Raw genomic sequence first — 15000 nt, forward strand, 5'->3', positions numbered from 1 at the left:
GATTTCTAAATGTTTTACAATCCAGTCTTTGTATCACCATGTAGTCCAGGTTTTTTCAGTCTTTTTTCTAAAAGTGACGCCTGCCTTGTTTCCCCTGCTCTATATGCCTGATTGTGCTTATCAATGCTATTATTGATTAGCTGGAAACACCTGATTGCGAAATACAAATAGCATTCAAATTGATTATCCTTTAACGAAGCATGCTCTGGGGGGTGATAGAAGATATTTGGGAGAGGGAGGTACAGGAGTAGAATTGACACCCATAGGGTTAGCAATGTGTGCCATCTTTCCTGTCCTTGCAAACTGAGCTGTTTACGTACAGATAATTTACAGTGTAGTTACACTTCTCGTTGAAATGAAAAAGGTCATCACGACCCAAACAGAACACAATCTCCAGAGGGAGCGGGGGGGATGCACGGTTGTTATGCGTGACTTGTCTGACTGACAAACAGCCAAGCGAAACCCGCTCAATATTCAGCAGAACATAAAAGTCATCACCATCCGGTTAGCAAATTGCTCCCCGACCCGCAACAACAAAAAGTCTGCCGTCCGTGAGTCATAGCTATGGAATAAACTGTGTAAAAAGTGGCTCGCATTTGGTAAATAAACACGCAACGGGAAGTTCCAAACAAACGTTTTGAAATGTCACTCCCTCACTGCACCCAAAAGCCATGATGGCCAGGCTTTTCTATCAGAATGGGCCTGTGGCGTCCACTTCTTGGGGAGGGGGTGGGGGTAGACAGGAAGGGGGTCTTCCCCTGCCTGCAGCTAGCTGGAGGAGGAAAGGAGTCGGAGGAAGAGGAGGAGGAGGAGGAGGAGGAGGAGGAGGAGGAGGAGGAGGAGGAGGGCGTAGTCAAGAACTTCTGAACTGATTTTTGTGGACTCACCCTGCAGAACTGGCAAAGACTTATCCGTTTCGCATGGCATGATCGTCTGAGATTAATTCACATTTATTTACTGCAGAAGCATCCAAGCAAAACATCAAAGACTTTTTGGCTTCAGCAAATGGATTTGAATGAGAAATGTTTGAAGCGTCAGGACACAATGAGAGACAGCCATGTCACATACTGCTTTAACTATGGTAAGGCAGTGATGGCTATGACATCCTCTCTTTGTAAGGACCAATCCCCCCCAGGCTAACTGTGAGGGTTGAGGTGCCCGTTTTTAAAAGTTTTGAATGTGTCAGGCTCAAGCAGCAACTCCCCCTACACCCTTACAACTTGATTAAAGGTTACTTATTGGCTTATAGGTAGGTATTTATTGATTAACTTATTCATCTATTTTCTAATATGCTCATTTGTTATACATTACCAGGAAAGCGGTGTACTGCTATACATTTTTCATCCTTAGTGAGGTCATCTCAGTCTCAGATATGTCAAGGTTGTCTTTCCGTGCCTTGCATCTAGATCGTGAGTTGTTTTTATCTCCCATTCCCCGAGTGCTTTGGTGAGATCAACATGAATGTCGTAACCCTTTATGGGCGACCCTTCCCCCTCCACTTAAATATAGGTATCGCGTTACGGTCGTAGTGATCACCTCAGAGTGGTCTTCTCCTTTTTTTTTTTTTTTTACTGCAGAGGCGCATAGGCATAGCGTGACTGGTGCAAACCTGCACTGCCTGACATATGTGATGTTATTGAATGGTCTGGTCTGGGATGGGCTGGCTTGGCCTGGCATGTGAGGGATGTGTTTTTCTCCCTCCACACACATACACACACACACACACTCTTTCCTTTATCTCTGCCTCCCCCAACACACACACACATACTGTTATTCGTTTGTGTCTGCGTCTGTTTTTCGTTTTTTTACTTGAGTTATGTCAGAAAGATGGGGGGAGAGGAGTGGTGCGGGAGATCAAAGCTGGCCCCGGCTGAATGCATTTCCCATCAATGCCGCAGATACAGTTCTCTGGGACTCACACACACACACACACACACACACACACACACACACACACACTCAACCAACCACTACCTTCACCACGCACACCGACAGCACCAGGCATCTGAAAACATTTAGCTCAAACTCTTTGTTACCCTCTGCCGCCTTCGTCCCCCACGCATGTCAAAGGCCATATGATGTAATGGTTTCAGTGGGTGAATGGGCTTTTGTGACGTTGTCACATGTGATTCTAATGTAGTCTATGTTGCCAGCTAATGGGTGCTTGGCCAGCTGTCAGAAGCACCCCCCCTCCCTCCTCTCTATCGCTGTCTCCTTCTCCAGCATATGTTGTTTATGCATTTGAAATTGGAGCAAACCGCTGTTTTTTCAAAGCCTAATTTATCGTCCTGGACCTCCCAGACAGTCAGTCTCAGCTCGCTGCCCCTGGATGTCTGCAACCACTAGGTGGCGCCTTGCAGCAGTCCTTGGGTGATGCTGATGTGTAATTGTTTTCGTTCAATTAATGTTCTCTGACCTATTATTATATGGTGCTCGGTTGGTTGACATCTTCACTCACTATTACTTGGGCAAACATATTGCAAGGGGTTCTCTCCGCATGCAAGGGTTTCCACTTTTCAACGGAGGCAGGTACTGCAGAAAGAAACCGTTTTTACAGGATACAGTAACCAGACTCTTCATAAAGGTGTGTGCTAAGTGCTAACACTATGCAGTCTTTATTTGTTCTCTTATGATGCTACCCTAGACTTTTGAAACATTCATAATGAACAAAACAGAGTGTGTGTGTGTGTGTGTGTGTGTGCATATTTGCTCAGATAGGTGGCGATGATTGACATGTATGACTCGAGTGAGAGGAATAACACATGATTTAAAGTGTTATTGTCTTAGCTTCATTCAACAATTTTATTGGCGACTCTGGAACAACGCCTAATTTGGAACAGAGAATTTTGCTTTACTAAAAAGGGCCCCTCATTCAGAGTGAAGAAATGATGAGAAGTACCGTAGCATTTCCTGTAGGATGCTTTATGTAGCAGAGAGGTCATCGTTGTTTGTGACAGGACAGGCAGCTCAAAACAACCCGGCCGTCCCCTGTCGTCAAGCTGACGAGATCATGCCTCCCCTCGTTATAGTGAGTCACACACACATGCACACACACACACACACACACTTAACCAAAGCCATGCTCGTCGTCTCTCTTGCTCTCTCTGACTGTGTGTGTGTGTGTGTGTGTGTGTTGGTGGCCACATTTTTCGTACCCCCCCTAAATTGCTGTGCACAAGAGAAACCATATGTTCACTGTAAAAAAAAAAGTGCAAGAATGAGAGAAAAAAACAGGATTGAGGGAGAGAGAGAGAAAGAAAGCAAGAAAGAGAGAGAGAAAGAAGTGGGCCCATTTGAACTGCGCTGTAGACTGGCCATCAGGAGGGGACAGCGGTTTCGGGCGCTCTCGAGGTCGACATGAAAGCCAGTGCCGTGTGCCCGGCGCACTTCGTTTGGACAGGACTCCGCTTCACTCCACTCCACTCCACTTTCTCCTCTCCCAAGCCCAAGCAGGAGTTGGCATGCAGGGCTTGGAAGTCATAAAAATGCATAATGTAATATCCGCAACGACTTTTCTCTTTCGGGGAGGGGGGTGGGGGGGTTGGGGTGGGCGGGGTGGGCTTGCATGAAATGGAGGTTGAGGGTCTTTGCAAAAACACATTCCAGCTATGCAGCTCTCTCTCTCTTTTTCTTTCCTTCTGTCTTTCTTTTCTTTCTCCCGTTCTCTCTCTCTCTGTTTAACAACGCTCAAATCAAGACAATGTTGAAATTCTGTTTTGTGGCCCATTTCCCCCCCTGCAAGCAGAGCAGTTGAAACATGGAACGGATGACTAGCAGTTTTTCCAAAACAAGGGTTTAAAAAGCGTAGTTATGAAAACCAAAAAAAATAAAAAATCACTATTGTTCACTGAAAATGTTGCAATGTTGCATGAAGGGTATGTGGTGTCCGATATCAGCTCCGTTGGATGAGAGGTTGGAAGTATGATTGTGTGATTATGTGTGTGTGTGTGTGTGTGTGTGTGTGCGTGCGCGCGTGTGTGTGTGTGTGTGTGTGTCTGCTTGTAAAAACATGAGTGTGTGTTTGTTTGTAAACCAGGCAGACAGTGTATCCTCACCTCCTCATCTGGCTGTGTGTGTGTGTGTGTGTGTGTGTGCATGCGTGTGTGTGTGTGTGTGTGTATGTGTGTGCATGTATGTGTGTGTGTGTGTGTGTGTATGTTTTCACGCGTCTGTGTTGAAGGAGCGGACTCCATCAAGAAGTACTGGAGCCGGTACTACCAGGGCTCGCAGGGGGTGGTGTTTGTGCTGGACAGCGCCTCGTCGGAAGAGGACCTGGAGGTGGCCCGCACCGAGCTGCACTCGGCCCTGCAGCACCCGCAGCTCTGCACGCTGCCCTTCCTCATCCTGGCCAACCACCAGGACAAGCCGGCCGCCCGCTCCGTACAGGAGGTAGGCACCAATACCCACTACAGGGCCAGTGCAGTGCAGCACTTTGGAGTCCTCCACACAGGGAAAGCCGCATGCTTTGTGTTTTGTGTGAAACTGCAAATGGAGCTGCTGTGATGATGCTGTGGACACAAGAAAAAAAAAAAAGAACAGATGCAGTCTGGCAGTAAAGTATTACCTGTCTGTCCGTCTCTATCTGTCTATCTCTCTCCAGTGTGAATGCACTGATACGCATTAATAGATACTCGCATGCTTCTGCGTCATGCAGGCAGCCTAGTTGCCATCATTGTGTTCAGATGGTCGTTGTGTTTCCAAGTTATTGGTAATACATGGTTCAGATAAGGGGCGTAGTGTATCAGGGGGGGAAGTGACAGCTGTAACAGATTACTGTTGTTTTAGGAGATCATGTATGAAACGTTATTGTTTTTACTAAACAATGAAGGAGGAAGAAAGATGCAGTCAATTTACTGTTAATTTGTACTGTACTGTTGCCATCATCATTATAGGCTAATTAAATCTTGGACCTGCCCCACAGTTCTTGCTGTTTCTAGCCATGCTTGAGGGTAGGGGTTGAACAAAAAATCTTGAAGTTGTGAGTTATTATGCCATGAAGCATGTTCTTAAGTGTAGCGGAGTAACACAGTTTTCAGTCATAGCCATGTCATTTTGTACTTTAAAGTGAATATGTTTACATTCTCCTCAATCACAAAGCTGTAACTTAACTCTCAGTTGAGTATACTTAATTTTCCCCTAAGTTATAGCAGCCGAAAGTTTACTCATGGCCACAGGTGCCGGACCTTTCAGATGTTATTGCAGGGCTATAACTTTCCTCTAAGTTATTGCAGAACAACTCTCCGCTCTCAACGGACCTAACAAGGGGGTAAATTCACTATTAGTGGTTGTGGTGTAAGTTTACTCTACAGCCTTGGGAGTCTGAGTCTACTGTAACTCCTACAGACCTGAATTTACTCCCTAACATCGGGGAACCGTTTGAGTCTAGTAAGAAGGGCATAATTTTTCTCTATCTACTGAGTGGATTTATGCACAGTTCTCCCTGAAGTTTTTTCGAACTGTCTGTGCTGACAAATTGTGCCGAGGTGATTTTCAACCCCTATGCTAAAAAAAAAAAAAACCCTGCACAGCATGTTTTTTTAATCGAAATATGGCTTGCCTTGGCATAAACATAAGGAATTTTTAAAAGCGCATAAAGCCAACTGCTGTGAATTTAGCCTGCTCGGAGAGGCACTGTTACAGTGTGTTGCTGTAGCAACACTAGAGACGGACTGGGGCTGGCCTCAGTCCATGGCTCACAGTAACATGGAGATAGGATGTAATCTTGCGTAATCACTGGGGTGTAACTTTGCATTCACTTACAAGATTTAATGTAACATTCAAAGGCATATAATTACCAGTTGCTGGGATTAACCTGTAATAGACTCTTGTACTCTGACACAAAAGCGCAAACTAGACATCGGACAGACACTGAGCTTTAAGTTTTGATGTCAAAACACCGACGTGAATAACAAATGGCTCAAGGCGCTACAAGCCACCAACAACGGCTATTGTGTCGGGCGTACGCTTGGTTTGTCCGCAGGTGCGTCGCTTCCGAAAAACCGGAAGCCTCGCTCGGGATTAAGCACACACGCTGCCGGGTCGGCGCGCCACCACCGCTTGCATTCAGTCGCAGCGGCTGCACCCAGACTCGGGCGGTTCCGAGCAGAAAGCTGTGCGCTCTGCTAGTGCGTGGCCCTGTGTGTGCGCCTGGCCCTTAGTGTGCATCAACCTCCCTCCCCCCATACACACCCCCCCCCCACCCGCTTCCCCCCAGCCGAGTCATTTTCGGTCTCCTTCACACCATGCACACGTAAAACAAACAATAACAACCCCTGACAATACGAGCCCCACGGTACAGTGCATCATGCAGGTGTGGCGTGGCTTGGCGTGGCGTCGCGTGGCGAGGCCGTCCAGGCCCGAGTGCACGGGTCCGCCTCACGGCCGACCGGGGTGGGAGCTATTCTGGAGTTCGCCCTCACCTGCACTCATGCGAGGTAAACCAATCAAACCCACTGTCTGATTACCCTCGTTAACCTGCCTATTTAAAGCCTGTCAACGGTAATTGCATTAGTGCTTTGCTTTTGCCTCGCCTCTGCGTGAACATGGGAAGCAGGGAAGGTATGACGTGTGTGTTTGTTTGTGTTTGTTTGTGTGTGTTTGTGTGTGTTGTGTGTGTGTGAGAAAGAAGTGCGTCTGTATGTGTCTGTTTTGTTGGTTTGTTTTTGTTTTGGTCTGAGTGGATTTCCGCACTGTTTGCAAACATTTCCCAGACCTTGCTGCCCACCCATGCGGCATGCTTCATCCACCCACACACACACACACGCACGCACACACACACACGCACACACACACACACACACACACACACACACACTGGCAGTCTCTCGCTCAGGTCTGTCCTGGGCGGCCTGCTGCGCAGTAGAGGGGAGATTAGCTAGCCAGTGGCGGCCTCTCGGCCTCTTGGCCTCTCCCCCAGGCAAGGTCTGGTTAAGACCAGCTGGGCCGCGGCAGCCAGCGCTGGCTACCGTTCTTTTCTAGCTCGATTTGCTCGGCAGACGTTTTGGTGCAGGCACCGAAACAGTCGTTGGACACGCCGGTGGCTAGAGCGCAAAGAGTGAAGCGAATGTCTTTTTCAGCTGTCACAAGCGATCGAGCGAAGCCAAACATGTTTGGACCCGGTCCCCCTTCGTCATCTCTTTCTCGAGGTGATCCTTTTTTTATGATCTTGAAATGCCTTGAGAGTGTCGGAGGGCTGACAAATTTGTGTGCGTGCATGTTTGTGCACATCCATGCAAACTTCTTTGTGTGTGTGCACGTGTGCATGTGTGTACACTCGTGCGTGCGCGACGCGTCTGTGTGCGTGCGTGTGTGAGAGAGAGAGAGAGAGACGGTGTGTTTTGGTGTGTTTTAGCGTGATAGATACTCTGCATCTCCGCGTGTATGCTGGTGTGCACGTGCGACGTGTGTGTGTGCGCTCACATCTGCCTGCGCGTAGCGGTGAAGTAAGCCTGCGGGTTGTACGAGCGAGCCCAAATGCACAGAGCGCTAATTAACTGGCTGCAAAAGTGGTCCTGAGCGAGCAGTAAATATCTGCCTTTGGAGACTCCCACATCCCAATCCACCGATGTGTGTCAGATTGGGGCTACGGAGTTGGCAGCGCCGTGCTCTCCCTCTCTCCCCGCTCTACTGTAGATATGGGCCCGTCTTACACAAGCGGGGGTCATCACAAGCTGACATGCCGATACGCTGTAGCTAAGTAAACACAACCACGGACCCAAAATCTGTATCTTATGTTCTTTTTCATTTCTTTGATCCCCCCCCCCCCCTCCTCCTTCTTTCTCCCTCAGGCTATTGCAGAATGCACGAAAAGGGGACAGAAGTATGATTGAGCTGAAGCCATATGGGGGGGGGGGGGGGGGTGCATTTTTATAGTGAGGTTACAATGGCTGGTGAAATATTATCAGTGAAGATACAACTTAGTCTCCGACCACCTCTCCATCACCGGTCCCAGCAGTCGTAGCCTGATCAAACATAAAACGGGCCAGTATCTCCTTTCACCCCACCGGTCACTGACAGAGATATCTCTTTGGTAATACCGCTGATTGGGGCGCAACCAGGGTCTTAAAAAAGAAAAGCAGCCAACATGTCATATGACTACGTTAGTGATTGCCCCTCTGTGGTAATGTAAACGAACCCAGCGGTGCTGTCAGACGGGACTATCTGTCAGAGTTACGGTACGACGTTTCTCATCGACCGCAGTCCTCCCTTACAGACTCCAGCTGCACACTGACTCATCAAACTCTGCGTCCTATACGTCTCTGTCCCCTCATCCAATGAGCATCCATCTGCCGTCCTGTCTTGGCCAATTAGCACCCAGCTTAATGTTCCTCTGGCTGTTCTTATGAGGGAAATCTGGTCAGTCGGTTAGGATTTTTGGGAAGGGGAGCAGTAAAAAAGGACTCCGTTAATTATGTTCCAGAAACACAATCCCTGCACATTGTACTTGCTCTATTTGTCACAGCTCTTTGGGGACAAAACTTTCTCTCCCCCCCCACCGCCCCCCTCCAAGAAATATTTCATGTTTCTAAAGCGGCTGGGCCACTGGGAGCGAAAAAGCGCGGTGTCGGGTTCGCGGGTTCCAGCACACATGCAGGAGTCCATTAGAGGCAGGTCGAGAGGGGAGGCCGCCTTGCCTCCGAGCCAGCGAGCCCCGTTCCATTTGATACTTAAGGGGGTAATGATGATTGATTGTCTGCTCGAGGTCCGACGGAGCGCGGGATACGGCGAACTTCCACATGACGACGTGTTTGGTTTCCAGCGCGAATTCCTGCTGTTCCAGGGTGTTTCTTGAAAGAGGCGTCCCTCGGACGCGGCGAAAACTCTGACACACTAAGTGGCTCTCATTTGAATTATTGGACATTTAAGAGGACGTTTGGTTTGACGCCTTCCGAGACAGACTGGCTATTTCCAGAAAGGTCAACCAAGGACAGTGGTGAAGTTGTCATCCCGCTCTCGCTCTGTGTGCTTCTCTCTCTCGTCTCTTTCATTCTCACTTCTCAACTTCACGTTCTTTTTGTCTCTCCCTCTCTCGCCCCCCCCCCCCCCCCCCCTCTCTATAGAATTTGCCAGAAACAGAATGGGACATCTTGTACCACAGGACCACTTTGGATGCTGCTGTTTTGCATAGTAAATATTACCCCATTAACCACCGACTTGGGATGCTTTTGCTTAACCATCTGCCAGACTCTACAAAAGGCTGTGAATCTCACTGTCTATTCAGAGCATGGGAAAAACAGCCTTAAGGTTCTCAGTTCTCAGGGACTGTCAAGTTCTTCATAGACAGATTCTACATTGAGAGTGTCCCTATTTGGAGTGGTAGAGATTGCCTGGTTCTAATGAAACATTAGAATGTCATGACCCCCCCCCCCCCCCCCCACCCCCCACCCCCAGCAGAAATCCCATGTCAAGATCTTAACAGGGATACAACTGATGTCTTGCAGACTACATTTAAACCCCAGTTCCATCATGAAAGAATGTGTCAAAGTGGTTTTCATCAGGTAGACCTAACATACAGGTCTGTCTAAACAGATATTTGTTTTTTCCATTCTCTTATGGTTGGATGAACATAGTGGACATCTTCCAATGATGGACCTTTCGGAAAGCCCATTTCCAAGCAAAGTATAGCCATACCTTGATGGAAAAACGAACATAATACTGGTATCAGGTTGGTCCACACTAGCTGTTGTTTTAGCTGTGGATCCATCTGTTCATTTTGCATGGCAAAATGTGCATCTTTGCAAATGAGTCATCGTGTAACTCAACGCCACACACACACCCAATTGAACACACTGTTTTTACGACGGGTGTGATGATAATGAATGTGTGAGAACAAGGCCACATGGACTCCAGAGATTGGTGCAAACAACAAGAATGGACAGGGGTAGTGGCAACACAACATTCTCTCTCCAAATGGGTTTTTCGAATTCTAGATACTGTTACGGTACACACGAAAAGGAACGGCCACACTTCCTCGACAGGATTATTAATGAATGATGTTAGGTTGAAATGATTTCACTTCACTGGCTTTTCAGCAGTGTGGGTGTAGGGTTTGCATTCTTCTGGAGGTCTAAGAGCCCCTCATTATTAGCGTATTCGCATGTCTTCTTTACCATCCTGTGCTCTCACCACATCAAAAAACACTCTCTTTAGCCTTGCCTCATTTAAGATGCCTCTACGCGCCTCTCGGCCCCGCATTGAGACCTAACAGGACATTTTGTCTCGGCGCTTTTTTGTGTCGGGGCGCGTCGGCGGAGCCGGTAGCTGGTATGGTGGTGGCAGCGGGGCTGGAATGTGTGCCCGTGTCCTTGTTCGTCCCCCGCGGGCAGACAGCGTGCCCCGGGCCCAAACAACAGGCCCGTTTGTGTTTGTGTCCCCCCTGAGGCCAGGGAATTCACTCAGCCGACATTGGCACGGACGTCGGCGCTGGGTGCCAAGGCCGGCCATGGAGCAGCGGGAGAAACACCCCTCGCCGCCACACACACACACACACACACACTCACTCACACACTAATTTGTACATACATACAAATGCACACATATGCACACATATGTGTTCTTGCATACACAAACTTACATGTGCACTAATGCGCGCACACACACACACACACACACACACACATCCACACACCAACAAGCTCTCACAGACATACATTACATACACATTAAACACACACAAAAGAAAGGAGAAAAAAGAAAACAGACATGGACACACTCATCCACACACACACACACACACACACAAAAGCAGTCATTCACAAACACACGGTCACGCAGACACCCACACGCTGGCACGCTGAGCCTCACACCTCACACACTCACACACCCATCTGTCTGGGCGTCTGGTCCAGTCTCCCTGCGCTACCTCTGTCTCGCTCGTGACACTTCCGCTGCCAGGAAAAGCTCCGCTCCGCTCCGCTCCTCGCAGCGAGCTCCCGTTCTGCCGAAGAATACTCCGGGGAACGCTGCCATGCCACCAGACTCTCTGTCAGACTCCCTATCCTTTTGTCTCTCCCCCTCTCTCTGTCTGTCTGTGTACCTCTTTTTCTCTTTCATGGTCTCCCTTCTCTTTCTTTCTCTCTCTGTATCTCTCTCTCTCTCTCTCTCTCTCTCTCTCTCCCCTTTCCTCTCTCTTTGTCTCCCTCTTTCTCATGGACTCTTCTCTCTGTTTCTCTCCTCCTTTCCCTTCTCTCTTTTTTTTTGAGGACATTCTTGCTTCCTGTCGTGACGGATATCCCTCTGGTCATGTAGATGTGACATTAAGGCTGTATTTGAGGAAGTGGTCCCTGAAGATTTTCAACCAAACTGTCATATTTTTTTCCCCCTACTACTCTTCTTTTCCCTCGTCGCCCTCCCTTCGGTCTTTGTCCCCATCTCACTCCCTTTCTCTCTCTGGCCAGCTTTCATACTCGGCTTGAACTGTTTGATCTCCCGGTTATTGTAAATCACACTGGTCTTCAGCAGTGGAACTGAAAACAGGCTGTGGATCTCGCCCGACTGAACCCTCCACTCTCACTCGGAGGCCCCATGTCTGCGGCTGAGTCACCCGTTCCGACTGCACCGGTCCTGACATCTTGAACACTTTGTAAGGAAGCTTGGTCTTCTTGAAGTATAAAAACTTGGAATTATCTCTGTCCTTGGCATGAACGTGAACTTTTTGCAGGTGGTGGTGATGTGCGTGTCTGTGTGTGTTTGTGTGCGCGTGCGTGTGTGTGTGTGTTTGTCTGTCTTTGTGTGTGTGTGTGTGTGTGTGTGTGTGTGTGTCTGTGCAAATGCTTTCCTCGTGCTTAAGAGAAAGGATCCTGTCGGGCTGGTTATTGATGTGTGCTGTTTCTGGAGGCCCCCTCCCCAACCCCCCGCCCCCCCCCATACTACCACCACCACCCAACCTCCAGACCCCCCAACTCCACCCCCCGGAGCAGCTGAAACTCAACCCAGCTCAGCTCCAGTCAGTGGGCTGATTCAATGCCCCCGGTCTCCCCTCTCCCTCTGTGGAAAGTGGATTTCCCCTGGTGCAGTAAGGGGGTTGCATAGGAGAGGGTGGGGGGGTCACCTTTTTAAATGAGTCTGGTTGAGACACCACACACACACACACACACACACACACACACACACACACACACACACACACACACACACACACACAGAGACAGAGTCACACAGACATGCACACACCACTTTGCAGCCTCTATTCCCACCCAATAGCCCCCTCCCCTCCCCCGCTCTCCTGTGTCTGATGTGACTGGGTCATGATTTAGAGTAATAATAAAATTACACCGCAGCAGCAGAGGAAACCAGACAGGGCACCCAGAACATCTGTCTCTAATCGAGTTATTACTGATAGGGAACGGTGTGGTCCGCACACACACACACACGCGCGCACGCATACACACACACACACACAGCCTTGCACAGGAGACATACTTCAGATGTTACAGGTGGGGGAGTAAGGGGGGAGGGAAAAAAGGAAACGTTTTTGAAAAATTGGAGTGCGGAAAGGTGGGGGCTTCAGGGTTGAGGGTTCGGGGTTTTGGGTTTTGGGTGTGGGGGGTATGGTGGTGCGCAAGGTTTACATTGAGTCACTCAAATGGAACGCCGGAGGGGCGACCACCATATGTGGCCAGGGTCTCTCGACAGTACCTAGAGAACTCCAGCACAGCGCTGCCGCAGTGACTCGGGACCGCCACGAGCTGAAGGAACTTGGCTCGGCGCCCCCTAATGCAACCCATGAGCCCTGCGCTGGCAGCTGAGATGGGCGCAACATGCAGGCAACAGGTCCTTGGAAGGCCATCAAAGAGCTCTCGCCGAAGAGCCCCATTACAGAGCTGTTGGGGAACACGTGTGGCCACTCCTCCTCATTTTCTGTTTTTTTTTTTTTCTCTTTTTTCCCCCCCCATTCTGGCAGCAACATAATTCAAACATATGCTGTTAAGAATGTTGTGTCACCTTCAGCAACCTGGTCTGCTGAAGGAATCAGAAAACGGAGGACATTTTTGTCTTTGTTTTTTAGGCATCACACATACAGGCTTGCACGTTTCTGATGCATGTGTAGTGCTCTTTTGATGGTAGCACGTTTACGAAGTCATTTGCCCAGGAAGCAAAGGAGGGGGGGGGGCGGTTGCACAACATTTTGTTCCTCTCGTCATTCTTTTGTAATGATTATGAGCTATTATGATAATAGTTTGCACCATTTCCCTCTCACGCACACATGGGGATGTGTCTGCCGCGTGCCTCATCCAACAGACGCCACACGCTGGCTTCCAACACACTCTGCCGAGCTCCAGACTGTGTGTCCGGATGCACCGCACCGTTGTGTCTGCCTGGCTGTGTGTGGGTGGGAAGGGCACATAGATTTGGCACCAGGTCGCTCCCTTTGGGTCTGCTGTCACCCGGCTAGCCTGGCATCTCGAGGGAGCAGTGGATGCATCCCGTTCCACATTCGAAAGAGTGCCGTCAAGTGGCTTTGAAAGTGACCCAGTGGATGGAAGCCGTCTAAAGAAAAAAAAAAAATCAGTCAGGCGCTGACAATTTGGGGATGTTTTCATGATGGAATTCTCTATCTTCCTTCTTTCTCATTCTTATTCGATCTCTCTTTCTCTCTTGCTGTTTCATTCTTTTTATTTCTCTTTCTCTTTCTTGTTCTGTCTCTCTCTCTCTCTCTCTCTTCATTTCTCTGCCTCTCCTCGTCCATCCTGAAAAGATGTGTTTGAGACGGCAGGGACAAAGGCCATGTTGTCTCACTGCTGGAAGAGGAGGAGGGTTGGACTGTGGCAGAACTGTCTGGCCGGGGCGATCGGGTGCATTGCGGTCTACCCGGAAGCTGTGAGAGGCCACAGTGCCAAGCTCTAGACAGCCATTGTGTGTGTGTGTGTGTGTGTGTGTGTGTGTGTGTGTGTTTACCACTCCTCAGCTGGCTAGACTAACTCATTGTTAATGGGCGAAAAAAAAAAGAAAAATGGTAGCTCCTTTTATAGCAGTCACATGAAGGTCCATTCTTATGTCTGTAGTTGGCAGCGTAAGGACCTCGAGGAGTCGAGGGTCAAGAAGACATTAGCAATTCCTCCCGCCTCAACAAACTGTCTTAACATCTCAAATGAGTCAACCTTTTCTCAAGATGAGAAAGCGAGAAGGGAGCTGAAAGTCATCAGTATCGCTAAGATTGCCTCACTTCTTGACTCGCATCATAATAAACACCTAGGGGACGTCCTGCGTGAAATTGCCCATTCATTCTGCCCAGTAAAATAAATTCTGTCTCTCCGAGGAGCGATTCCCGGCCCCTTTATATGTGCAGTGTGGGGGGAAAACCCATAAAGTGGTGACCGGCCCCTCTTGGCCTTGAAAAATCCTTCCCTTCCACCTCCTCCCTTTTAACCTTGCAGACGAGCATCTATCTCCTCGTCGTCTCCATCAGCCTCGCCTCAGGCAAACAAGCTCTCTTTCATGCATGCATGCTCTGTCTCTCTCTCTCTCTCTCTCTCATGCATGTGCTCTCTCTCTCTCTCACGCTCACTTGCTTGCTCCCTCCTATGCACTTGTGCTAGACCCAAAAGGATGCGCCCCCCCCTCGCTAACCCACTCACCCCGGCACCTGAGGGGGGGGTGGGGGTGGGGGCAGAAAGGCGGACAGACAGACTGACCGACCTGTGCCTTCGACGCACAGACAGACGCCTGTCCCAGCGCGGCGCGGTAACACGAACCACACTGCTGGTGTCTGCAGCCTGGGGGACCTTGTGACCCGACCGGCGGGGCAGACGGACGGACTGCTGACATCTCAGAATAGCAAGCGTCTGGCCCCGGCAAGAGCCCATTTTTGTCTGCAGCGCTGGCCGTAATCGAATCACCGACCCTCATGGGCAACTATTACTTTTGCCAATTAGGTATTTTTAACCAATTCGATTTGCTGTCCCGGGAGTCTGAACAGCGCATCTAGTTATGCAGCGTGGAGGTGAGCCCCTGTGTGTGTGTGTGTGTGTGTGTGTGTTTGTCTGTTTGTGCATATGTGTG

At 49.3% G+C, this 15000-nt stretch overlaps 1 protein-coding gene across 4 annotated transcripts in view; it reads left to right on the forward strand.

The window, feature by feature from the left end:
• The window catches only part of arl15b (ADP-ribosylation factor-like 15b), a 40880-nt gene that overhangs the window by 16539 nt on the left and 9341 nt on the right, over positions 1-15000 (forward strand). For all 4 annotated transcript variants that reach the window (XM_062554479.1, XM_062554480.1, XM_062554478.1 and 1 more), the window contains one exon: positions 4181-4389. In XM_062554479.1, the coding sequence (XP_062410463.1) occupies positions 4181-4389 (209 nt within the window). The remainder of the gene's footprint in view (positions 1-4180; positions 4390-15000) is intronic.

This window comes from Sardina pilchardus, chromosome 14 (assembly GCF_963854185.1).
Source record: "Sardina pilchardus chromosome 14, fSarPil1.1, whole genome shotgun sequence".
Lineage (NCBI taxonomy): Eukaryota > Metazoa > Chordata > Actinopteri > Clupeiformes > Clupeidae > Sardina > Sardina pilchardus.